This window comes from Synchiropus splendidus, chromosome 6 (genome assembly GCF_027744825.2).
Source record: "Synchiropus splendidus isolate RoL2022-P1 chromosome 6, RoL_Sspl_1.0, whole genome shotgun sequence".
NCBI lineage: Eukaryota > Metazoa > Chordata > Actinopteri > Syngnathiformes > Callionymidae > Synchiropus > Synchiropus splendidus.
This window is the reverse complement of record NC_071339.1, coordinates 22,022,482-22,049,268: the sequence shown is the minus strand read 5'-3', so window position 1 is coordinate 22,049,268 and position 26,787 is coordinate 22,022,482. Positions and strand designations below refer to the sequence as shown.

The following is a 26,787-nucleotide window of genomic DNA, read 5'->3' as shown; positions in this document are numbered from 1 at the left end:
ACGCTGTGAAGAATGAAGTCCAAATCATAAAATGAAAGAACTGAAGCAGCCACTATCGATCCTTTATACTGTAGATTTTCTAGCATTTTCAGATTTATTGCAATATATCCTGTCAAATTCGGTAATACTTTTTCTACATGCATTCCCACGCACAACAACCTTCGTGGAGTTTTCTAAGAGTAAATATGGTCAAAAGCCTTTGGGAGACTTCTATTAAACAAAGACTGAGACAGTGAAAAACATTTTTTTGGGGGGTGGGGCAATTCATATTAAATTGACAATGTACCAAGGATATTTATCGTTCACATAAGAGTAGCATCACAAAGAGCAATTGAATTGACAAATTATTTTGCTTATTTAATGCCTGGATTCCAGTTGAGCCAAAAAATATTATGACAAACATAGCATTTATTTGAACTACACACTGCAGTGCTCACCACAACAAGGTCAAAGGGGCAGTCTTGTTTGTTCTTAGGTTTTACTATGTTGCCACCAACCTACATGAAACATTTATGTGTCTCTGTTGTCAAAATAGAAAAGCAAGAAATGAACAATAACACGCAACCCTGAGTAAACATTATCACCTCCGCTTTTCCAACCGCCTTGGTTTGTAGGTTAGTCTCTCTGTCTGTGGTCAAAATAACTTGTTATAGATGAAATTTGGACCAGGAAGAAATGATTCAATCTTGGGAGTGATCCCACTCCGCGTCTGTATCCAGGAGCTTTTTTTTTTCCATTATCATTGCCTGTGCCCTTTGGACTACCTCTGGCACTCCTTTTGCCTAAAAATCCCTTTCTTTCTGTGCAGTAGTACCAACGTTCAGTCATGACAAAATGTACTGAAGGTTAGGGGATCAATTCCAACATCAGCCAATAGAAAAACCTACATGACAACATATATTGATCATTCTAATGCCATGGCAACAACTGCAGGACTGAAGACATAAACAGGTCACTGAGATATCTGTGATTTTAAGCCTTATACATCACTTTAATTGTGCTAATTTATTGTTGGGTATTATGTGCCATTCTCTGCAAGAATTATGACTGAAACTATGGTTGATATTAAACAAATTAAGGGCCACGAGAGGCACCCAGGCCATACTTTGACCATGACAGGGTTAAGATGAACTCTTTAGGTGTATTGCTAACATACATACAGTTTAAAATCAATCATTTTTCACATGCCCTTACAAGTGATCTAAAGCCAGAAGTCAAGCAGGGGCAACTGTAAAGACTTGACTGACTTGAAACCTGAAGTGACCTAAAGCAATATGTGTCATGATCTAAATCATGACATCCAAACAAGTGGCAAATGCTAACTCCATGTGTTGAAGTGGCTGTAAAACTGCATTTTAGAGGGTGAAATCAGTGCTGCCGCCCTCTGATGTACAGCACTAAAAAAAAGTGTAGTGCGCTGACTACTGAAAAAAATAGCTCTACTTTAAAGTCCAAAAACGATTTTAGCCAAATTGTTGACTTCACTTAAACACACTGAGTAAGCAGCGAGCCGTGCCAAAGCGAGGAGGAAACACACCCAAAACCACACTTAGAAAATATCTTGGTGACAGTGTGAGACGCTCTCTCTCACTCTCAAGCGCACACATAATGACATTAAGCTAAAAATCCAGCCACGCATATTTTTGCAGACATGTGACTGCGATTATATAGACCAGTCATCCCAGAGGAGGTTTGGGGAGGTTCGAATGAGGTGCTGTGGTGCTCACACGCAAAGCTGAGCCTTAGAAACCACCTCCTGCAGCCGGCATGTCGTCTGAGCTATGAGCATAAAAGGCCTTCTCTTGAACACTGTATTTATCTTTTTCTCAATCCTTATCTTAGATTTACAAAAAAAAAGTCCCAGGGATCTGAGCGGCCTGTTAGATTGATAGCAAACATATTCTGGTGTTTCACAACGAACACACGACTTGGGGAAACCTCAGCATGTGTTGCAAGCTGCAGTTTATGAAAACAAATGCCTGTTAAAGGAAAGTGGACACAGAGAGCAGAGTTGTCTTCTCAGGTTCTCAGCACATGAGTCAGACTTGTTCACAGTGGGGGCTGGTTTGGAGGCTACCAAGAGTTTCCAAGGACCGGATTTCAAAGCTCAGTCCTGGGGAGGTCGGTTTGAAATATGCTGAGTGAAGACTGACAAGACTTTTTGCTGATGATGTCAATGTTTGCAGCCAAATAGGGAGACAGCAGCCCCATAACTTCAGCAGTGGCTATTTTTTGGATCCTTGATGATGGTTTTGTAAGGATGAGGCAAAGGATGGAAACAAGAATGAGCTGTTGCTCGCATTAAGGTGTAACTACCTATTTTCATTGTTGTCCAATATATTAGAAGTGCACCAATAAAGCACATAGGACTTTTACGTTATATACACTTAACATGTCTTTAAGTGTGATCAGAATAGCTGATGAAGATACTTCATTCACAAAAAGTGTCTCAAGAAAAAAAAAAAACAGATTATAAATCCTATTTTTCATTTATTATTTACCTACTATAGCTGAGTTGATTGTATTTATGAAATATTCTGTACTTGAAGTCATTTTGTCTATTCAGAGACTACTTTCAAGTACTTGAATCCAGATTGTAACATTCATGTATTGCTGTGTATTAGTCAGTGATGAATCATTGTAAAGTATTACTGAGTGAGTGTCACACAATGAGATGTACTGATAGTATAAATTGTCCTCGTAGCTGGTGTTTAAGTTGCTGGTTAGTTTGTTTTCCGGTCAATATTCTTATTGAAAACTGTGACTTCAAACATTTTCTAAGAATCTTGTCTTTGCCTTTAGCAAATTAAAGACAAGGTGTCAAATATGAATCAGCTGAAAACGTGCAGCGCAGCAGTCAGTTTGACAACACCTTTTACAATTTCCTGACAACCTTTAACAACTTGTCTGCAGCTCTTTCATGGCGATGGAACAGAGTGCTCGGATTGTTAAAAACAATTCATCCCGGGAGAGCAGTGCATCGTTCACTTGGTAACTTTCCCATCTGGAGCGAATCCTCGGTCAGTCCGACCATCTGATCGCACGTCTTTCAGTGAACGACATGACGGAGCGCAGCTGGTTGTTATTCACGTCTCTGGATGCTCAGCTGTTCACGTCTGGTTTTTAGCGATGACACAATGGATTCATAAACATCAAGAGCTCCAGATGTGGAGAACTGTGGGACGTATTTAAGCACAGAACAAAAGCTTTTACATCAAAATGTAATGAAATCATGATGTTTGTTTTGAGCTCAGAGAGGAGCACGTTTTCAAGGGGGAAAAAAGCCAGATTATTTATAACTCAGGGTAATTTTAACAGATTTAAAATGATCAATAAGCCTGCAATCATCTCCCCTCCACAATCTTCAAGACTTTATAAGGAGATTTTTCTCAACAGCTGACTCATCACAGCAGATGTGGCACTAAAACCACATTAAAAGTGAACTGTTATTTCCAATTTCAGCTTGGTCATCACAAAATGCAGACAACTGCTTTCAAAGAAACAGAACTGAACATCCCATTTGTCTGGCCCAGACGTGAGAACGAGGCAGACAGGACGTGAAAGCTGATCCTCCCATGGAAGCACTCACCCCCCCAGACCTGCATCAGAGGACCAGTCTGTCACCGCACCACTCGCTGGGTCACTCCTCGAGGAGAGCAAGCTTCTTTGCCGCACAGTCATTATCATAAATGAGATGCCATTTAGTCACTTTTAAAATAGCAGAGCTGTTTTCTAAACTCAGCATGCAAGTCATTAGGAGTCACATTATCTCATTTTGAGTCACAAGATTCTGATATTGCTGCTTAACCTTCATCACAAGTTAAGCAGCATTTCCACTCGACTTAGTATGATTTGACGTATAACAAGTCACCTAGCATATTACGGAACGCAATCAAAAATATTTGACTCATACCGACACATAATCTTATTTCAGTGTATTAAGTTTAATGGCACACGCAAGGTTTACGACAAAATGTTGCTGACATGGATTGAGAAGTATGTGCTGCCAAGAATTTGGGGTTTTCCTGCAGGCTCTCGCGGAGATGAAGCACTCCAGGCCACGTGAATGGGCATAACAGGTGGAGCTTATAAATTAAACATTGTTATGGAGCTTTGGCAGCGAAGCCGTAGAGAGCAACTGCACGATGAAGTCCAGTGTCAATACAAGTATCACAGGAGACACACTTTATATGGGAAAATACCGCACAATCAGCAACTTGGAGAGAAGGGAGGGGAAATTTGAGTTTCGACTTCATCCGTTCCAACATCATAAAACCTTCTTAAAGGAGATTTTATAACTAAATATTAAACAGCCCAGAATCATTTTGATGGTCCAGCACAATATAATTAGCAGACTAAGATTTTTGTTATAGTCACAGCCACCATCAGCCCAGTGATGACCAAAGAAATGTAGAAATATTGGCCTTAATGTTCCATCTATAGCAACCACATGTCTTTTATTTACCCCCATGTCCTCAGTGTCTTGTGTTCAATTGCTGCAACTTGATTTTGAACATCTGAAATGAAGATTGTACAGATTTCACATATCTGAATAGCAGACAGAGGAGACATGTGGGCCATCAACATCAATTGTACGATCATTAATATGGCATATGATATTTATATTAGGGCTTGAGGTTCGTCTCAAACCAGAACCAAGCCCAAATGGGTTTTGGCGAAAAGAAGAAATTCATATAGATTATCTCCTATCTGTAAACTGAATTACAACTGTAGAGGATGTTATGTCAGGGTTCACACCAGCTCTTAAATAGCATACGAAAAACTTCTTGTCAAAATGTAGTGAAACATGACTCCAATGCCAACACCCCCCACCGTCAGTCGTGCAGGACTCAACCTTCTAATATAGGACCTTGCATACCATATCCAGAGCCTTCTTTCTGTGCTCTTTCTGAACGTTTCCACAAAGCTTACAGATACAGCCCAAACACAGCAGTACCACCGGAAACTGTGGGGACGATGTGTCGCTGTTACTACCCGATATGTTGTTCTAAAGACACATGAAGACATAAGAATGGCAGAAATTCTCTGTGATTCAGTTGCAATATTTTCAACGGTCGAGTAAAATATTTTTAAAGTCAAGTAAAATGATGATTTGGGCAGAGGTGTGCACTCTCTGAGTGTTTTTAAATCAGGGTTTTGAAAGAAAAGAGACATAAAGAATGGATACAAATGTTCCATTGGTCATTCAAACACAACACCTACTACTATCATGGAAAGGGCTGTTTTATGATTTTTAATAAGAGTGTGTCACGTGACGGCTTTCACTGTGTGTATTTTCCACTGTAAAAGGGGGAATTTGACAGCTGACTCACCCAGATCCTCACAGCAAACCTCCATCGAGTCAGAGGAGCAGTCACTCAGGTCATCCGTGGTAGTGTCTGGCTCCTCCCGAAACCTGAAGGTAAAAAGACATCAGGAGCTAAGCAATAATATTTAGATCTTTCTCATGTAGAAATACAGTAACTGCAACAGCGGATCGAAGGTGTAGAGTCACACGTGTTGCCATGTGTTTTGTATTTACGGTGCACCTGGAGAAATCCCACAAAAGATAACCAGCAACCTCTGGGCAGCATTATGACCTACACTCCAAAATAATGTTGATCCCCATATAAAGTCATTTCCAGCCCCTTAAAGGTTTATGAACTATGGTGTGTTGATTAAAGTGGCAGGAGTTATGAAAGCGGCAGGTTGGTCGATGCAGCAGGGTGAGGAAGAAACTGTCCTCACCTGAACCTGAAGGGAGCCACAGCCGCCATGTTCACTGTGTCTGGCTCACTGGCTCTGCGTGGCATGTTGAACATTTGACACTTGGACTTTCCTTTGGTGCCAGACGAGGCTGCCTCTGAAATCCCCTGATTTGAAATGCTTCTCATCTCTCTCTGGAAGCCTCCTATCCCGCCTGTTACTTCATTCCCATTTGCACCTTTGGAGAAAAGGAGACGTCCTCTACCACAGAAGGCTTCACGTGCGTCGGCGTTATCGACATTTCTTGTTCGATACTTTCCGAATGTCCAGTTCTTGTTGGTGTTTCTCCGCAGCTGAAGATCCCGTAAAGCCTTCTGGGTGAGAGCACTAGAGCGCAGATCCAGGGTGTCTTTGGAGCGAGCTGTTTCTCTCTTTGGTATGCGGGGGCTGCTGTAGGCTGAACAGGTCCCGTCCGTTCTCGCCGTAGCTCTTGGACTATGATGAGAATATATCCCAGTGTTGTGCTGCAGCAGGTGCTGGAACGCAGAAGTTTGCAGCAGCTCTGTAGGACCCGAAGTGGCAGAGGATGAGGAGAAAGAGTGATGACGTTTCGTCCCCTGCTGGAACTGCAGGCCACTGCTGTACGGCTGCTTGGGTTCCATCTTAGTGTTTCGGGGTAAACTGCTCATGGCTCAGATGGCCTGCGTCTGGAGATGAGAAACATGTCACACATGTCACACACATCATGATTGGATACGACTGCATCTCACAAGGACCGAAAAATGCAACTCCGACTGCTGTTGTCTGTTCATGTTATATATTTGAGTCACAAGATATACATTTATGACTGTTGGTTAGCTTTTTTCTTTCTTTTAAAATATTCAGTTGTACATACATATTTAACTAACAATGATATCAACATATGCGACAAAGCCATTTTCACAAAAATCAATAAGAAAAACTACACAGCGCTGTACAATAATAATGATAATAATAATAACTACATAAATAATCTCAATAAATGATATGCAAATGTATTGATATCAATTGTAAATTCAATACTGCCATTCTAACTACATCACTTTGGCATGATGATAATAAAAACAAAAAAATATAATGATATTTAAATGTATATATTTAAGATATTTTTTATTTAGAAAACCATATAAACACATTTTCTCCGAATAATTACAACTCAGTGACAATAATTATAGCTAAAAATAAAAAATAACATTTATCTGTTATGGTATATCTCTGTTATAGTTAGAATTTAGCAATACCCTTGTAACAATCCAATGCGCAGAGCAAAGTTAAAAATTCTAAGACTTTGAAGTGGCAGTCTACAGACTGCCAGTTCCGATTCTTTTACAAAATTGGCTCTAAAAATCAATGACTTGGCAAAAAATGCCTCCACATTCAAACTAAATTCAGAGGAAATTTAATACAAAAAATATTTAATGCAATGTGTAAATAGATCCCATTGAGTGTAGCTGGTGAAAGTAGTGTACCCAAGCTGAGGCACTTTCTAATGGAGGGTTTAAATATTACGGTACTCAGCGCTGTGTATGTTGGACAACAAACACACCAGACATATAAAACCAAAAGCCAGTTGTTAATTGCGGGATTTCTGCCTCACTGCTCAAGCATTTTTTGACCACACAGCGCTGACAGAACTTCAGTCTAAGTGGATCTGTCAAGAGAAATAATGAACAAGGAACAAATCAGACGTCAATCTAAAAACCCGAAGACGTGAAGGTGGAGGCTGAAAAAAGGACACCAGTCAGAAACAGAGAGGAAAAGGAGTTGATATTTTGTTTCAAGTGAATTTTAAACCTTGGACATAAATGTTCACTGAATGAGGCTCCTTATGTTCACCCAGCTCTGTCTGATCTATCCCTGCTTTTCCAGCATGAGACCTGCTGTGAAGTTGAAGGCAGACCCTCACCGTTTGGCACAAGAAGCAGCGTGTCAAATCCTTTCAGCTCCTGCCAACTCTGACTTTCTCCACGACGGTATGAAGACACCAAACCCTCACGCATGCATGCATGCATGCATGCGGTTTCCTTCAACTCAGAGGAGTCACACTCATACACACACAATACATACTGTACAGGTAGACAAGCAAGCACGTCTTGTCATGACTATATTATTACTACAAATGGATAAACGACATTATGCTGAGTCGGTAAAGTCTGGAGAGAAGCAGAGGCTCCATTTTCTTGACCACTTCAAGCAGTACAGGACATGCCTCAGAGGTAAACATTTATTTATTGAGGTTCTGACATAATTAAAGTAAACTAAATGGCAAAAATGTATATATTTACCGACAAATTATGTCTATAACAGCTGAAAAACTATTTTTTACATAATACAATAATAACATTAAGATTAGATTTTTTTTTGTTATATAATTTACATTATACATTATTTGTGATAATTTTTGGGGTTGTTTTTTTGGTTCATTAATTTGTATTATTCAATACAAAGAAGAAGAAGAAGAAGAGGAACCAAATATGTGTAGATTAACATAAACATCAGTCATCTAGGAAATTCCAAAAACAAGAAGGAAAAATAATTCTCTCAAAAACGACTGATATATCTCAGATTATTATTGTTTCTATTTCTAGACAATGTACAAAACAAAATGAGAAGAACAAATCAATGTTAATAGTTTCATGTGGAGAAAAATATCTGTAGTTTAAGTCATCCAACATAGATTTAAATGCCAGACTTACCTGCAGAGAAATCACACATCCACCAGTGAATCAGAGGCGAGCTACAGTGCAGACTGACAAATTGCCAACATCACTTAACAGTGTGATGCAGCTTTCAGAGTAACACAATTTAAACCCACGTGCTGCTTATAAGTGAAGGAGGCAAATCAATAGCAGCAGACTCTATATGGGTGGAAACCACGTCGAGGCTGTGTCCTGCAGCGCTGCTATCTTCCATTATTCTGTTGTCCTCCCATACATACAGTACTTGTGTCACCTCCTCTATAGATGGAGCTATTGGTGACTCATTTCCCCGGTGACATCACGTCTTGTCCCTGTCAGATTCTGCATTCATGGGAGCTGGTACAGCAGGATAGTGCAGGAAAGTGAACGTCTCAAACTCATCGGATTTCACTGAGACATCTTAACCCCAGTAACTCTGAGACGCGTAAGTGGCAATGCTGACGGAGCATTGTTGAGGCCTCTGTCAGTAACCTAAGGAAGAGGTAGGAACAACACTAAGGCAATCAGGTAGCCTGCCCTCTGGCTCCAGGGTCTTTGAAAGACAAATCACATTCTTCCACAATTTCCCAGAGCACTCATATTCCATCACTTGTGATAGGCAAACAAACACTGCCAGTGAAAACTATGGTCTAGCTTGACATTTTACTAGGTTACTTTGATCTGACAGTTCTTAATAATATAAGAAGAGAAATATCACGAGTCAATCAGAACGTTACAGAACAACATGCTTTTACTATTGTGTCACATCCATCAGCCAACACAAGTAACTACACCACACTACTATACACAAAATCAAAAACAAAATACAGACAGACTGCAAAATCCCATGATTGAAGAAAAGTCGGATATTTTTTTAGCAACTATGAGGATGATGAGTATGGCACATCTGTGAGATTCCAATATTCCTCAGGTGGAGCTCCAGGTTTGTTTACAGTCAACAATAGCAGACAGGATGACACTTTAAGTCAAGCAAACTTAAAAACTTAAAAACTATGCCACATTGTTTGTATTCTGAGTGGCTTTAAAAAACAATCAGCCTCCTTCTTTGCCTCCAGCAGAACTCATTTTCTGACACCTTACTCTAAATCCTGGATACCATTTCCAGCTAAAGCAGTCATAAAGAGCGCTTATCACTTGTGTACTTTGCTTTGGTGTTTCCAAGCCGGAGGCTACATATGGCACAGATACTGTACAAACAAATTTGGAGAAATGACTCACCGAGTTGTTGTCAAAGTAGGTCTGAAGAGGCCATGCCAACATTGAGGAGGCACATCACATGATAAGAAAAAGTAAAAACAAGAGTTCCAGAAAAGACACTTAACTGGCTCTATGAAAAAAGTTGCATTACACAGCCCATAATTGAGACATGTTAGGTTTTCAAGATGAAAACCCTTTAGCTATTTTTTAAATCATAAACTGTCACAAAGTCCAGTGGGGTACTTCAAAACCTGTTTTCCTACATCACAAAGTAAACAAGTAAGCAAGTTAGCACTGTATATATCCACCCAAAACATGTTTCCCAGACAGAATATCTCTGCTTCAATTTGTCTTTCTGCACTAGCATCAGATAGCTCAGTGCAACGAGTGCATCATTATCTCCCTAATTGAATTTTCTCCAGACAGTGCTGCTATCTAGTTTTACAAAAGCCCTGATCTCATTTTTAAATATAGCTCAGAGAGACCCAGATAGCTCATTCCGCAGCTCAAGTGGACCCGATTCCCAAAGAATTTGGACAAAGGTCATTCAAAACTTGCTCAGGGATACACACTGCAAGTCATAATGGTGTGGATCTTGTTACATTTTCAAAGGCACACCCTGAAGAGACACACATTTTTGGGGGTCATTTATGGCTTTTTTTTCTCCACCTGTAGGTTTATTATATTTTATTATGTTTCACAGTCACACAACTAAGATCCCACAACTGCAGCTCAACTGCAACCCCCTGCTGCTAACTTACTAATGAGGTCTGCACTGCCAGGCAAATTTTAACAAATTCTTAAAGATTAAGAAAAAAAAATTAAAATGGCATACTCCTTATTAAAGCAGCATTTGTATTTTTGTTATTTCTGACTTTCTCTGTCTATTCTGCTCACTCTACCCCTATCCACGTCTGGTCTTCCCCTTTGTATTTCTCTCTTGTGTCTCTATCAATTTCTTTTCTCACTTTCTTTCTGCATGTCATATCTCCGTATCTCTGCTCCACTTTTCACATCACGTCTTTTTATGTCACCTCCACACACGCACCCCTGAATTTCTGTTCATCCATCTTCCTATCTCTTTTATTTATCTCTGTTTTATTGTATTTCTGCTTATCTCTAGCAACATCATGGGGCTCTGTATCCATGTCATATCTCTGTATCCCTGCCCGTCTCTGCTTATCAATGACACAGGTCTCTCTAGTATTGCCAAGACTATGCGTTTCTCTAACTCTGCATCAACATCAACAAGCAATATTCACCCCCGCAAATATCCACAATGTGACACATCAGAACCACAACATTTTGGAACAATCCAAACAGAAAAATCCCTGATTCCTTCCTAACAGCAACAGCACGGCCTCAATCACACACAAACACAATTACATAGCGCAGTGTTCCCAAAATGTGCCTCCTCTTGTCACACGTCGTGACATTGTCATGAATTAAACATGCCACTCTCACTAAATATCACAAGTGCTTCTATTTGTAGCTGAAAGATTAGTCGAAGATCAAGCGCTGACTTGGTTTTTAATTAAAGTTGTGCTTTTTGTGTCACAAGGGATTAACAAAGGAATTAATCTATGGGACTGAAGATTTGTTCCGTAGCCACATTTACTGCTAAGCAGAGGTCAGCAATGCCATGTTGGCATCATTAACAGCCGCCGAGATCCTAAAGTAAAGTGACTAATGGTGGGAGAGTGTACTCTGAGCTGCTTTGTTTAGAGACACATTAAAGCAACAGGGTGGAATGTAATAAGACGTTCATCTCACAAGTGTGCAGTCTGGAATCTCCATTTTACACTTTATTTTACATCCATTGAAAGACTACCAGAGACAAGCAACAACCAACATTTAGCTCGATAGAATCTAGCGTCTAACCAGTTTATTTTTTATGGAATTGAAATCACTACAGATAAAAAGAAGAAAATGTATGGACAAAGAAGGAGGTACAAACTGTGGTTTCCAACAAAAGCTGAAAACGCAGTGCGAGAGGTTTTGTAGCTGGTGTGGGAAGTATTAACAATCAAAATGGACCAGCAAGAACATGTAATGTTCTGATACTGTGATAATGCTTGTGCAAGACCCAGTTGGGACGAACAACTCAGTCTTGTCCGACTTGGTTCAGTTCAGCGCAGTTTGGTTTTTAGTTTGAGTCGACGTAGTTTGATCTAGTTGACTTCACCTTGGCTTGGCTAAGTTTGCTTCCACTCGGCTAGATTAAGTTCGACCAAAAAAAAAAAAAAAACAGAAGGGAACGCAGCCAATAAAGACATGATAGAGAAACAATGAATCAAAGGGGAAAGTTTTGACATTTACTCAGTTGGTGAGAGTAAAAACTTTATAATGATGAGAAGTAAATCAGTCCGCAGCGGTCAGTCTCTTCATGCGCTCAGTTTAAGGAGAATTGGAAAAGAGTTATACATGTAAATGTTGTTTTGACATATATTTTCAAAGTTAAAGAACCGCTCCTTTAATTATGGCTCTCCTGGGTTCTTAACGCTTTTAAATATTCATACACTCATCCTTCCTCGCTGACTACATTCAACACATCAAGAGATGAGCACAGTCACTTAAAGCTGTTTACAGACGTTAAAAGCAACAACTGACTAAAGCACGATTTCAAAGCGCACACAACAGTAGAAGCCACACACAGGCTTAAACACAACCCGTATGCTCTGCGGGTTTCCAGCTGCTCAGGTCAGTGAGGTCGTTTTATCTCAAACGCATTATTAATAGTTGAATTCAGCCAGACATAAATTTAGACCTTTCCCCAGATAGGTGGGAAAAAAGCAGGATGTTGCGCGGCGAAATCTCCTATGCACAGTGACGAAACCTTTCCTCCGCAGCCGAGGCTCTTATGCAACTGACACAGTTGTCTGAAGTGAACTGTGGAAACAGGAAATCAAGATGGACTGCCCAGCACGAGTGGGCAGGCGCCTGCCTCCGCAAGCAGGGCCGTGAAGTCGACAGTAATATGCATAACACCTTCAAAACACTGCAGCATTTGCGATTTAATTTGAGCTCGGGGATTAAAAAAATCCCTAAAATAAATAAATGTCCAACCTCTGTCAATGGGAAAGTCTTACTTTATGATATAAGATTTGAACAAAGACAATGGGGCTATTTGCTAAAACATGTGCATGATTTATCATTGCTCATATTACTTATAGTCAGCACAAGACCACATTCTCATTTATTCATTTATAGACCTTTCATTGGGGGGATTTTTATAAATCCCACAAAAATATTTATAAGTGACATTTAATATTTCTCAAGCATTAGAGCTTATCAGTGTAGACTGTTGTATTGTACGTTTATTGCATGGATACATACTGCACACAAATACATTTCTATATTTTATAACTTCACAAAAACAGCCTAAAAAGTATAATTTTATTCTATACTAATGAATTAAATACACATCTTATTAAAGTCTCTCAACAATTATATTGAATACCAATGGTGAATACAGACAGATGTACATGTTGTAAGTTACATTTGTAATGTAAGTACCAATGAACAATAAGTGCAAAGTACTACAAAATAATACACAATACAAAATAGTTTCAGACAGACCTCATGGGGGCCAGAAAAATGCATGCAAAGAGCAGCATATATTTTTAGAGTGTAGTTCAAGGGCAGTTATTGTAGACAAAGTACCACATAATAAATGAGTTAAGGATTACATGTTTTTATATATACTGTTGATATTGGTGTCCTAATACTACAGTAAAACATGCAGATGAAAACAGCACAGAGAGCCACCTCTGTCCACCAGATGCTTTAGCAGCATCACCACACGTGCAGTTTTTCTAAAGAGTTAGTCAAAGAAAGTTATCGCTGAGCGCCTTCTGTGTGCCGTCAGCACCAGGTTCAGTCAGCTTCAGAGGAAAATCTGAATTGACGTTTCACTTCCGCAGGCAGTTCCTGCCGCTGCAGCCAGTCACTCCAACGTGTAGAAAATCCTCCACACATGCACGCACACACACAGGTTAGGCGTCTGAAGCTCAACTTGAATGGCAAAAATTGTTTTTCTTTTTTTATGTAACCGCTATAATTTCAAAGCAACCACATTTCACCCGGCCCATGCAAGTGCTTAAGGACAGTTGACAGCGTCACAAAAATAAGTACACACAATTACCCATGACACTGGAGTTCCTCAGTTACAGTGGACATACTTGCATTGTAAACATACATAACTGTTATGTACAGGGATTTGTCATAGTCATAGTCTAAGCAGTTTGCCCTTCATGCCTTGTTTTGTCATCATAGTGCTATTGTGGGTAGATTGGATTACCATATTGGTTGAAAAGGATAGTGTTTGGACTATGTGTTTCTGCAGTGGTGCAAGTTGCTCAGGTGGTGAGGTCGATGTTCCCATGACATTCTTGTGTGTTGGTATTGGAGGTTGTGCGCTGGTGTTGGTTCCCGTTCAGTCGTAGTTACATGCCAGCGGTGGATACCGTACCAGCAATGAGCTGTTTTCATAATGTCATGGTAAATGCAGTGCTAGTCTTGGTGGTTAATGAGGTGCCAGTAGTAGCCATCTTGTATTTGTACACGATGTTCTTGCTATTGGGGTGTTTTTGGTGTTTTCTGGTGTCTGCGACTAACCTATTGGTGATGTGACTGATGTGGACGTGGCACTGTCTGCAGCTGAGGATGTGTTGGCAATCCTTGTTAAAGCACGTTCACACCAAACTCCACCAATTGTAGACAACAAAAGCAACTGATTTACATAAGAAGTCAAAGTTATGTGCGACAAAAATGTTGCGCTACAATATGAGAGCAGGGGATGAGCCATGTTTGATGTTTGATGTCACAATTTCTGCAGTTTTCCAGTGACAGTCGCAATGAATCAGCCAGTCACGACCAAGGTTTTATAGCGAAAAAATAAAGAAAGAACTTACTTACAAAATACAGCTTTGTGTAAACTGTATCAACAATGTATTGAACAACTGAACCAGAACCAGCCAAAGATAACTATTACTCAGACAAAAGAGTTGGTGGGCAGTACAAAAATCTCCAAGTGAACAGCAAAGTCTTTTCTTTTTTCTTTTTTTTTTAGTCACACGAAGAACTATCCGTCACAAAACCATGTTGAAGATAATTCTGACTCAGAATGTAATTCCTTTTTTGACAAGGCTCAATAACTTTATTTTGGAGCTTATTAATGATGCATCAGGGTTTTCCAAGGACGAGGCACGTGTCATGTTGGGTAAGCTGGCGAGGATGGAGCCCAGCACTGAAGCGTGACTTAAGAAGAGGCATTTCAAGCCAAGCAAACCAAAATGATGGACAAATACGAGCCAGGACACTGTGACAGTTCGGGTGAGGACACAGTGAGACGTGGCATTTACGAACCGCTCGTTCAAAGACTCAGATACAAATACAGCCAATGATACATCTGAGTATCTCTTTTGATAGGGCTATAGTCACATTTAACAACGGAACCTTTTCCCTGACCACTTTGCGATGCTGCGAAGTGTCCGCTTGACTGATCCAGGAGCTCAAAATAAGCACGTTGCATATGAGAGCAGACTGCTGTGAGGAGACAGCACAGCATTTTTCACTGCTGTAATGGAGGGTCTCCGACCACAGGGATGCTATTCCTGTACAGTTTCTGTGCCAAATGAATGAGTGAAGTTCAAGAGTGCAGCACATTGACTCTCACATTTTCTAATTGGCCCATTACCACTCCAGTCGTACTCATAGAGCCTAATGGGGCAAAACAAATGAGATTTTCCCTGATTTTATAGTTTTTGCATTGGATAACTTCATGTTTTTCATCTGCAACTGAGCACTTTTGCATGCTGAAATAAATACGGTTATTGGCAGGCAAATGTTGCACCACCTAAAAAGGGGAAGCCAGTTCGTTTTTATTGATTTGTTGGCAGAAATGTAATGGAATTATAAGAGTATGTACATTTCCAAATGAGTGCGTCTGCGCCAGCTATTTTGTGTGGACTGTGTTCAGCACAGTGAAGAGCCAGATCACGACTTCATCAACACTGCCCTCATGACTTCTATCAAACCACTTTGTGAGATATATTTATCGGAATGGAACAAAAAATAAAGTCAAAAGATGGCAAATGTACTGGAAAATGTTGCTGGAGTAAAACTGAAAAATAAAGGAGCACAATAAATTGTAAAAAAAAAAAAAAAAAAGTTTATAGGTAAGGAATAGACATTTACTACACCAGTTTCATCATACACAACGTTGACAGTGAAATAAACCCTGAAAGGGTAAACACTGAATGGCCTTCCTTTCTTTATAAACATTACATATTTTGGTTAGTAGGTCAACTTAAAAAACAAGTATATTGGTGCTGAAAGGCAAAAAAATGTATCATCCTCATATGAAGATGGAGGATCCCAGAAAGTAAAGAACAGTTATATAGTTTTAAAAGTTTGTTACTCACCAGTCTCCACCCCTGTGCAGGCTTTGTGGTGCACAAATGAATTATAAAATGTGGTCAGTCTGTTTTAAGAGAGGCTGATACTTCCATGTCTTCATGGTACTCTTGATCTTCTGGCGGCATTCAAGAAGCACATGTGATACTAATTTTTTTAGGAACTGTAGTCCAAATCTAGTAGGAGATCACCTGTTCATTACAATACAAACGTAACAAGCAATAGACTGAAATACTTTTACTGGACGTCCAGCAAAACAGCTTGTCTCTTTGTAGAGAAAAGAAAGGAAAGTCGCCTTCAGACACTGGCAACGCATACTGTATTAAGTTCATAAAGGACAGTGACCAATGTCCACAGTTGTTAAAAATATAAGCACAGTTCTTGATGCTGATCCTGATTGAATTGAGTCTATGGTATGAAAAGCCTCTCAACATCAGGTGTTACAACTGAGGGTCATCATTCATCCATTCATTTTATGTAGCCTATTCCCTTGATGGGATGCTGTGATGCTGATGTCATCAAATCCCGTTTTATTAGTTGTGCAGCTCCACTCATAATTATTCCAGGAATAGGCCCATGACTCACACTTGAGATACCCTTCTGTAAATGGACAGACAGTCTTCTGTGGGCTGTCTACCTTTGTGCTCGCTCCCTGATACATTTCTTCTGTAGAGGATTTGCATGACAAACAATAAACAGACAACGACACTCCAGTGCTGGTATTATATTGCGATTCTAGGTGTCCGCAGGAAGGCAAACAGTTTAAAGAGACAGGACTGGACCCTGTAGTGAATGCTGACACAAGAATCCAGAGGAACAAATAAAGAAACTCATTACTGAACAAACTTTGTGTATTCCCCCTTTGATAAGCACATCCAACAGCCATGCATGAATGGCCTCAGACTCCCAGTGTAAATGCTTCACAAGCTTTTGGCTCAGACTCCCATGAGTCAGCGTGACCATTACTGGGCCCATGACTCCCCATCTCCAGAAACACAATAGAGATCCATCACAGGACTGCCAGAACCTCACTAACTACCTCAGCAGGGTGAGTCTGCCTAGTTTAGCAATGTAGTTTCACCACAAATAAAGGCGACGGCATTAGCACATTAACTGAGAGATTTGTGATTTGACGCCACTGAATTCATCTGTCATTTATAATAATCAACAAACTCAGAGTTTAAAAAAAAAAAACGTTGCCTCATGGTTTTGGTTCTACTAGTGTTCAAAAGAGCCGCTGGCAGTGATTGAGCTTTTTCTGTCTCATGACTCGCAAATGACCCGCTTCAAATCCGTCATTTGGTTGTAACTTTCTCTGACATGTTTACTGCTCTTTAAATCTCAAACAAGTAACGCCCCATCCCTGGGGGCCCACTAGCCTTCTAGCTACAGTTCTCTTCAGTAGTATGTTGCTTCTTAGCTTAGCATTGCCCTCACTGCAGCTAGCTCTAGTGGTTCTAGCCCAAAGAGTCATTTCATCAACTCACAGTGGTTTTACTGACACAAACACACCAACAATCTCACAAAGCATGGTAACTTATGGATATATAACTTAAGTGAGTTAGGTATTGCTATCTTTTTTTATTTCATATATTCTTTTATTATTATTTACATTTTTCAGAAGTTGATCAAAATACCTCCATAACTTATCCATTAAACCAGCTGTAAGATGGTTGCTTTTCAATGCTTTATAGATCAAACTTCCTCAGTATTTCTACTTCTATCCTGATAATTGGGTGATGACAAGGTTGAGCAAAACATCAATATAACAACAGCCCCAAATCCAAAATATACGATGAGCAGAAGCAGTTTTGAACTCACCTAAAATGAAGGTGTTAATCCGACGCAGCACCAAACATAAGATTCTCCCCTAGAAGCTCATTCCTAAATGGGACAGGGAACGTCCTCCTGTGCAAGCAGCACGGAAGACAGCAGCATCCCAGTCTGCTGTCAGGATCAAAACGCTCCCTCTCTGCTTGCATAACAATACTCTCTATCGCAGCCGGTGCATGTGGATTAGTCCACTTAACTATCTTTCTCCCCCTCTCTGCCTTCCTCAAATGGACCTGGCACCGTTCCACTCAAAGTCGGAACAAAAGTGCTGAGCCATTACCTGGTGATATACTGAGGAAAACTGTCGGATGTGCAGCTCTTGCTCTCTGTCCCGGTGCAGCTCGGCCGGTTTCATCTGCATCTTTTCTGCCAGCGCTCAGTGTCCTGACTCACAGCCAGAGCCAGTGCACTGGCTGATTAGAATCGTCACTGCGTGCATGTAGTCGGCTCATGCACGGCACACAGACTCGGACACACTCGCACCGAATTATGTTGAATACAACACAAATGGAGATGCATTTTGCATCACAGCTGAGGCACCATTATGCTACCTACCGTAACATGCTTAATTTTTCATGGTAAAATAAAAGACAAATGAAAGCAAAATAGTGTGGCTAACCAAGGTGGTGCCAGACATATGAGGGTATGCAAGAGCCAACGTTTATCTGTCTATGAGTGAAATATAATCATAATAATTTTAAAAAACATAATGTTCCAAAAAACATCTGGATCCACCCCTCATCCGTAGATATATCACTCTTTCTTCCTCTTGTTTTTTCATGTTGTACAACCTAAGTTCATTGCTATCAACAGTATTTCAAAAAGAATCAAATATTTTAGATAAAATACTCTTTCAGCTTTTAGGCAGATCTCAAATAGATCCAATATGATACCCTGACAAATGTCACTCGTGAATAGCAGCAGGGTTTCACTCACAAACACCTTGCAAACAAAGGAGAATAAAGTAAACTGTTGAGGTTGTGTTATGCAGAACATTGTTATGCGTGTCATGTCATAAATCAGTCGGTTTTATTTTGGGGTTCAATTTTGTGGGTGTGAGATGGTAAGAGAAAATGAGGAAGCGTGCCTGAGTGCTCAGAGATGTTTGTAGCATCATGTCATCATAATCAGCAGGAAGTGCTAACAGTGTAGGCAGCGTCGAGGATGAATCCCGACGCCGCCAGCTAAACTTATATAATTGGCTTTGACAACATGGAATGGGCCAAAACAATGAACACTGTAAGTCAAACTAATAAAGCGCTACAATCAGTCACATGAAGCTCATCATGCACTGCAACAGCTGAAGCCCAGATTTCTGCAACTGCAAAATTGCTACAGAAGGTGTAGCGGAGGTCGCACCTCACTGATCCTAACACCGTATTTGGATTAAATCTTTTGTTTCAGCTTCCTGTACAATGGCATTAGATTTCCAAATAAACATTTCTTGAACTTTAGGACCCTGATATAGATATAATGGAATCCATTTAAATCAATGTTCAATTATAAATGATCCAAATTCTGCTTGAGGCCAACCAGCAGGGTGTTAAAGGAAAACTGCAGATCCTGACCAAATTTAGCCTCTGCCTGGAGCCATGATACAACACCAGAGTCGGGTCACAAAGCACCGCATTGATGCCTCACACGCTAAACCACCATTCTTGGAAACACTGGCACTGCAGTATGACAAACGTTTTTCAGAGAAGAGATTATAAACTTTGGCAGTCAGCAAATTAGAATCCTAAATCCTGTGTTGACTCATAGAGAGGAGATATGTGAGGATTAGAGTCAAAGATACGGAGCAAGTCGACGTGGAAATGTTTCTAACATCTGCACACAGACCTGTCAGAAGCATTCCAATCCCACTCCAGTGCAGTCTTTGAACTGAGCTCAGCATCATCACACTTTCATTACAAGTCGCCAAGATAGCGACAGAGCGGGTTCAGAGGTGACTCCAAGCAGCATAGTAAACTCCCCCTCTGTACTCTGAATTACAGCACACTCAACACTCTCACTCTGCTGCTCACACGCTCTGCTTCAGTCAAGAGTCCTTGACATCTTTTACATCAGCAGCGACCTGGACCAGCCGCAGAGAGGGAGAGGAACTAGGGAGTGGCCCAACAGCACTCAAGCACTTGCTCTCTGTCTCCATGTGACCTCTACTGACTAATTCATGAAACTGCAGACAAGCATTTCTCATCAGGTTGGCCAGCATGGCACAACAAAATTATATAAGCAGGGAAAAAACAAATAGAAGAGACACACTGCTCAGATAAAACTTAGAATGAAAAAAAAAAACCCCGTTCTGTGCTACCTTCTTTGCAAAGTGGCGTGACTTACGGAGTCATCGTGATTTCTGGACTGCCACAAGCCAACAAACTGATCAGGAAATAAATGTGTGCATTTTAATACATATCTCTGCTTGGGATATCGGTGATATCGGCCAAAAAATTATCGCATTAAATTGTGCCATACGGGCAACTAACTGGTCTGTTCTGTTCTCTGCAGTCCTGGATTTGCTCCCCAACATCACCATTTGCTTATGTTATGGGTAAATAAGTGTTGTGATGGGCAAGTCAATGTTTAATGTCTCTCATAGAACCTTGTTGTGTACATAACTGGTGGAACACAGTAGTTGACATTACCAACACAACAAGGATCTGTCACCGATTTATAGCAGGAAACCCTGAATACACAATAAACCTTAGTAAATCAATGCAATGACTTCGGAGTAAAATGAAAGAAAGCTCATTTTGATCTGCCGGTATATTTCCAGTTATCAACACTAGGTCTCCTCTTTGAAAACCGCTGACCACAAAGACCAGAAATGTCCGTCTTGACGTGCGGTTTTACCCACATGAGGGTCATTAAACACATTAAAGGTGAGTGACGCTACAGTGTGAGTTGTCACTTAAAACCTGTGCCGACTGCACAAACACAGGATAAGCACTCTGGCGCTGAGCTTGGTTATTTTACAACAAGCATTCTTTCAAACATAATCTGCAGGCACACAACCACATTTCACACACTGTCAATCACAGTTAATCCCTCAGAACACTCAAAGATGCATGAGTAAACTGTGGAATTATGCTGCCTCGGAAGTCTATTTTAGGACAGCGACACAGCACTGTATGTATTGACATTGTAGGAAGAAGCAGTGCAAACAATCCTAACAAGAGGTCACCTCGCTCTTCTTCTCTCACCTGACAACTTCGCAGGGCTTGTGTGAAAGAGGTTGATGTGAATCCATCGTCCACAGGGGGAGACAGGCAGTCAGAGCCCTCACTTCTGCAGTCCCTCTCCTCCGTTCACTGATGAATAAAACACGGTGCAGCTTCTTCCCAGCTTCTCATCCTTCTCCTCTGGATTAACCGGCACTCGTCTTTTCCCTCTATGCGAGGGGCACAGTCACATGATCGCTCCTCCACTGGCCAAGGCGGACGTCCACGGCACACGAACAGAGGGCTAAGCGTTGGCCACTCTCTGGCTAAAAATAGTCTTCTTCAGTTCATCATTGTCTCTTCCAATGATGGTGAAAAGCCAACAGAGCTCAGGGAGAACGCAGTGTTTCTCTCCTTTGACTTGACTTCTCTCCCAGCAGCGACACAGTCAGAGTTCACTTTGAAGTAGTAGATCAGGTGTAAAACTACAAAATGTCAACTAAAATTTAAAGAACATCCAACACACTTCTGCTGCAAGTACTGCTGTTACTTGGCCACTGATACTATTTCCACCACTACTACCAGAGGGTTTCAGAAGGTTTTATTTAAAGAAGAATTCAAGAATGATGTCACTCTTCTGGTGACCATGTATAATGATAGCAGTGTGAATACTTCACTTGCTGTAACGCCAAGAGTCCAGTCAATGAGCCACACAACTGTTTGACCCAATGCCCTGGGGGTCATCTGAAGAACCCACTGATCTCTGAGGACAATGAATCATAAAATGTTATAAGACACAAGGATTCAGCATTTCATCTTCACACTGATTTACTGGCTGTGAATGGTTTTTCATGAAATGATCAAATCATAGATGGATCAGAAGAACGCATCTGCTCAGTGCCGCGAAACCACTGAGCAATTACACGGCAGCATGTCTTTAGCCTGGAGGCAGAAAGACAAACAGGCAGTGGAGAATGTCATGTAGAAATGTCAGATATGGTTGAGAGCCAGCGAGTGTGGAACAAATCTATACTTGTTTCTCGAGGATTTGACTTGTAGCTGAACCACGATAGTGGGAGAAATTCAACAATTAAAACAGTCTAGTGTTGAAAAAGCAATGGCATCTTCAATAAACCAACAGGGCTTTTTCACAATAGAGCAGGACAACTTACCCAATCCTAAATAATGATGACGCCGGGGAAGAAGAGGGTATTTTAAATCAGTTTCTACCATAGTTCTGATTAACAACAGCTACTTAACTACATAGACTTGGAGGTGCTGATCCTATTCCTCCTTGTAACAGTATTCAAGTTGAACAGCAACATCATACATGGAGTTTGCCAGCTATAAAAATCTTCATTACTCTTTATTTGGATTCACTGACACTCTGAGAACATCAGTCTGAAGGGATTTGAATTTTAGGAGGACGAAGGGCGCTGGCTTGTTCTCAATAAAGCCTGAAGTCTTGGCCGACCGCTGACTGACCTTTGCCGCTCTGATATCTTCGCTTTGAGCCTCTTTCAGTCAATATCAACTTATCTCACTGCATCCTCAGCTGATGGCCAAACAGGAACAGACCAAAATGCATTCCATGAGCAGTAAAGGAAACGGATTTCGTAGCTTTAAATTTGGATTGTTTAATGGTCTAGATATGAACTGAAAAAATGGACGTCGGCCTTTCTTTATAGAAGCATGTAGACCAAAAACATGTCATTCAGTAAAACTTGAAAATGATCATGACCATAACATGACTGACAACATAAAATAACTTTAGTGATTAAATCTAAATAAATCAACAGTTTTCAATTCCAATTGTATAACACAAGATGGCAGCAAAGATACAATGTAGATACTGTAGCAGCAGTGACAAATTGGGGACAAATTCAGTAGATTATATATTAATGGACTACGCGATCTAAATGTATGAATAATAGAATATTTTTTTGTATTGTAACTTGACTGCCAGGGTCATTTCAAATGAAATAGAATGATGCTACTGTACATTCATTTTGTAATGCATGTGCTCTCCAGTTAAAGCAGTCCCATTCGCCTGTGTGGAACAAGGATTTCCATTCGCCCAGTCTGAATCCAACATATAAAAGCTGACATTTGTCTAAATATTTATTGGCACACATAAATGTTCTCATTGATCTATCATTTTACCACAACAACATGCCCAGTTATAAACAACCACCTTGGCCAGGAATCCAAAAAGATGAGTGAAGTAGTTTTCAATACTAACCAGTCTGAAGTGTGAGTTGTAAGATTCGTGGCGTGAACCGCAGTGTAATCCTTTGGCATTGGGACACATGTAGGGAGTGTTTAGTTTCCTGGAGACAGACTGGCAAGTGCTCACAGAACTTAAATCCTGCTGCCATATATATAGAAAAATTATACTCAGCCCAGAGCTCCGCCACATAAATCACGTCACAATCAGAGAACAGTGCGCCAGAAATAGAGGAATCACATCTTAAAAACACAGCGTCTAAAATGCAGCCGGCTGAAATCCAGCAGCCAGTTTTAAGATCACAACTGTATGAATCACATTATTCTGTTGCCGATTTGAGGTTGTGATAATATATTCATCAGTTCAGGCCGCGTGATGTTGTGCAATCGTCCCTGTGGGGTGCAGCTCGGAGTTTTATCACGAGGCCTTAAATGAGGCAAAGAGAGATTCCAGCAATATAAATCATTTCTAAAATGAAGGGAGACCTCCAGAGAGCGACAGCCGTTATCTAACTCTGCCACCAGGGAGGGACTTGCTGTACTGAAAACACAAGTAAACAGATTAAACCAAATTCAGAGCAAGCTTTTTTTGTTGACTTTTACTCTGTGATCATAGTTACCTTGATAAACAAAATATTGACTTTCTGTGAGTAAAAGCCTGCACCTCCCCATCTGGCTCAAAGATTTTCTTTCTGTCCTGCATCCCATTCAAGAGAAGAGGTTTGCTATGCCATGTGAAATATTTAGGTGACTCTCCTACTCACCCACACACACTGGCAAAGAAGTGGTGTTGCTACTGAGAGAAACTATTATTTTCCTGCATGTCTTTCACACTTTCATTTTGTTTCAGATCATCTAGCAAATTTAAATATTAATCACATACAACACAAGTAAACACAAACTGAGTTTTTCTTTTTCAAGGAACACAAAATTCACTTTTCACTTTCACTTATTTAGAAGATTAGATTAAAAAATTGTGAATGATCCACAGTTTTTACGCCAAACTTTGTATAGAATAGAATTGCAACAGTATTTAAAAAATCTGGCTACAAAAAAATAAATAAATTCATTTGCATTGACGTAACAAAGCTAGGAAGTTTGAGAAGTAAAATGATGATCTCACAGCCCACATCCATCTTTTCATTTTATAACTGCACCTCGATCCAGACAACATAGGGGAGAGCAGACAGATAGAGACTTTGGTGAGCTGGCCGACCACAACTGAGCGCAATATAAACATGTAGTGGACACACAATTGTCCCAGAATGGCAGCATCACATGTCGGCTATGTATAGTTGGTGGGCCTTTGCCAAATGTGTACTGGAAACTACATTCCGGCATTAGAACCACGGCTTAGCATTGTCTGCAGCCATTATCCTAATCAGAGCAAGAGGGCCCGGAGTCTCGGGGGGGAGTGAGGGGGCTTCAAGGCAGACTCAAAATTAGTAACCAAAGAAATTCGGGAAAAACCATGGCAGAATGGCGCACGCTTCTGTTGACTCATAACGCTCTACCAAGTATGTGAGAATGGTAATGAGTCTTGACACAAACCAAAGCACCAAGTGCTGGTCGTTGACCCATCTGCAGAAGACAGGACACAGTTTTCATCCTTTGCATCAAGAAAAATGAATATTGCAGGACCTAAATGAGCTGTTTACCGCTTTCACTTCAGAGATGGAAAAACAACTTTTCAACTTGTTTTTCAATTTCAAGAAATGCATATTTGAATGCTCATATGAAGCCACGGGGAAAACATACTGAACGGTGTTTGCATTTTCTGTGATATAATCAGTGTGAAGTTATATAAATATTTAATGTTGAGTGCAAACTCAAACCACTTTTTTTACGACCAGCAAATGGAATTACAGTATTGTGAAATACTTTCATGCAACAGACTGGTATTTAATAATGCAAATAGAGCATGTCTATTTGGTAAAAATGTACCGTAGTATTTTGTTTTTCTTCAACATCTAGTTTGACAACAACGCTTCCACAACACCACACATTCAACAGAGAAGTGCCTCGTACACCTGACAAAGAAGGTCTCAACAGTGGTACTCCCTGGCACAATATAATACCCCTCTGGTTGTGTAACCAACAGCAGCGACCCAAGCCAGACAACCAGAGCGGAGATGATCCTACTAAGCACTTTAAACATCGCACTAATGTAGCAGGCAATAACGGATTAAAACACCAACCAAAAACCACTGGATGGAAAACTCAACCATCCGGATATCAAATACCCAGCCCTGGCAGGGAGTAAAAGTTCACACACTATTATGAAGAAGCAGACAGCGGCGGCCTGTCAACACAACACTAGCATGGCCACAGCTGGCCACTCCCGTGTGTGTGCGCGCCGTGTGCATCAGAGTTTCTATTTATGCCCGCCAGGATAGAGAGAGGAGGGACAAAGCGCAGCAACAGATAAATGCTCCTGTCTGCTCTTTCCATCATCTTTTTCTGTCTACTTCAACACAGAGAGGTAAGGACACGTTTATTATCATTCAGCAAAATAATTTTAAAACTCAAATAGGAATTTGATTTGATTTTCAGCTGATAAGATAACTTGTATAATAATTATTTCATTAGAACGTTAGACAAAAGAGTCAAGACTTTCAATAAGCCAAGCATCTTGTAGGTCAAAAATGGACTTTCGTCTTGTCCAGGAGACCACATGCTACACTCCAAGTCTCTGTGAAATCCTGCTTTATAACCTTATTTCTCTCTAGAGATCAGCCTCCCACCTTCAAAACAGCAGAATGAGATCAGTATTGAAACTTGTAAACATAAAAGAAGGGAGAAAAAAGGAGCCCGGAAGTGGTACGTAGGTGTATTCTTGAAGGAATCGTCTGATGGGGTGCGGACGCCAAAAGATGGTCTGGCATCAGACAGTCAGCTCTCATAGTTTGGGGACCTTGCTGCACCTAAGTACATGTGCTGATATGTTGCTGCACCTGCTAACAAGTGTCAGAACGATGTGGCTCCCAAGGCTCAACACACTTTGACTGGCTGCTCTAAATGTCGCTCAGTTGCGATTGACAGCCGAAATGTCCAGGCTGTCATTTCTTTTTTACCAGATGAAACTGGCCTTCTCTCCATTGAACCTTTGGGAGCCCAAATAGGGCACAAGGGAAAAATAAAAAGTTTTAGTAGACTTCTGCTCGCATAAAATGGCAGTCAAAAAAAGAAACTCTTTTACGTCTTCAATGCCACATTGAGACAACATTCGCCTACTTTTGTGAACGATCCCAAAACAATTTTGTCATTTTTTTATCTATAATTTGGCCAGTGGGGCAACTGAGATTTAGATGAATTTATCAGCTGTATAAAGTGTTCTGAGAACACTTGCTCAGGTTATATCTGTTGTGTTATCTAGTGGAAAAGTGGCATACGAAAGCAGGAAATATTATCTTTGTTGTTTATCAGTGGGCCTCTCTTTCTTCTCTTCGTCTGCCATCACTTTCCTCTTTGGCAGCAGAGCCTGGTGTCAACACAGGAAGGCGACAACTTGA

General features: G+C 40.6%; 1 protein-coding gene across 11 annotated transcripts in view; it reads right to left on the bottom strand.

Annotated features, from left to right (window-relative positions):
• The window catches only part of nav1b (neuron navigator 1b), a 55,920-nt gene extending 34,680 nt beyond the window's left edge, over nt 1-21,240 (bottom strand). For 8 of the 11 annotated variants that reach the window (XM_053867655.1, XM_053867664.1, XM_053867662.1 and 5 more), the window contains exons 1-3: nt 17,880-18,255; nt 5,749-6,413; nt 5,334-5,416 (exon numbers count right to left, since the gene is read on the bottom strand). In XM_053867655.1, the coding sequence (XP_053723630.1) occupies nt 5,334-5,416; nt 5,749-6,395 (730 nt within the window). In that variant the 5' untranslated portion in view covers nt 6,396-6,413; nt 17,880-18,255. Of the gene's footprint in view, nt 1-5,333; nt 5,417-5,748; nt 6,414-17,879; nt 18,292-21,091 lie in introns of those variants that run through there. The other 3 variants (XM_053867656.1, XM_053867657.1, XM_053867669.1) reach the window with 3 other exon arrangements.
• Nucleotides 21,241-26,787: the final 5,547 nt, after the last annotated feature.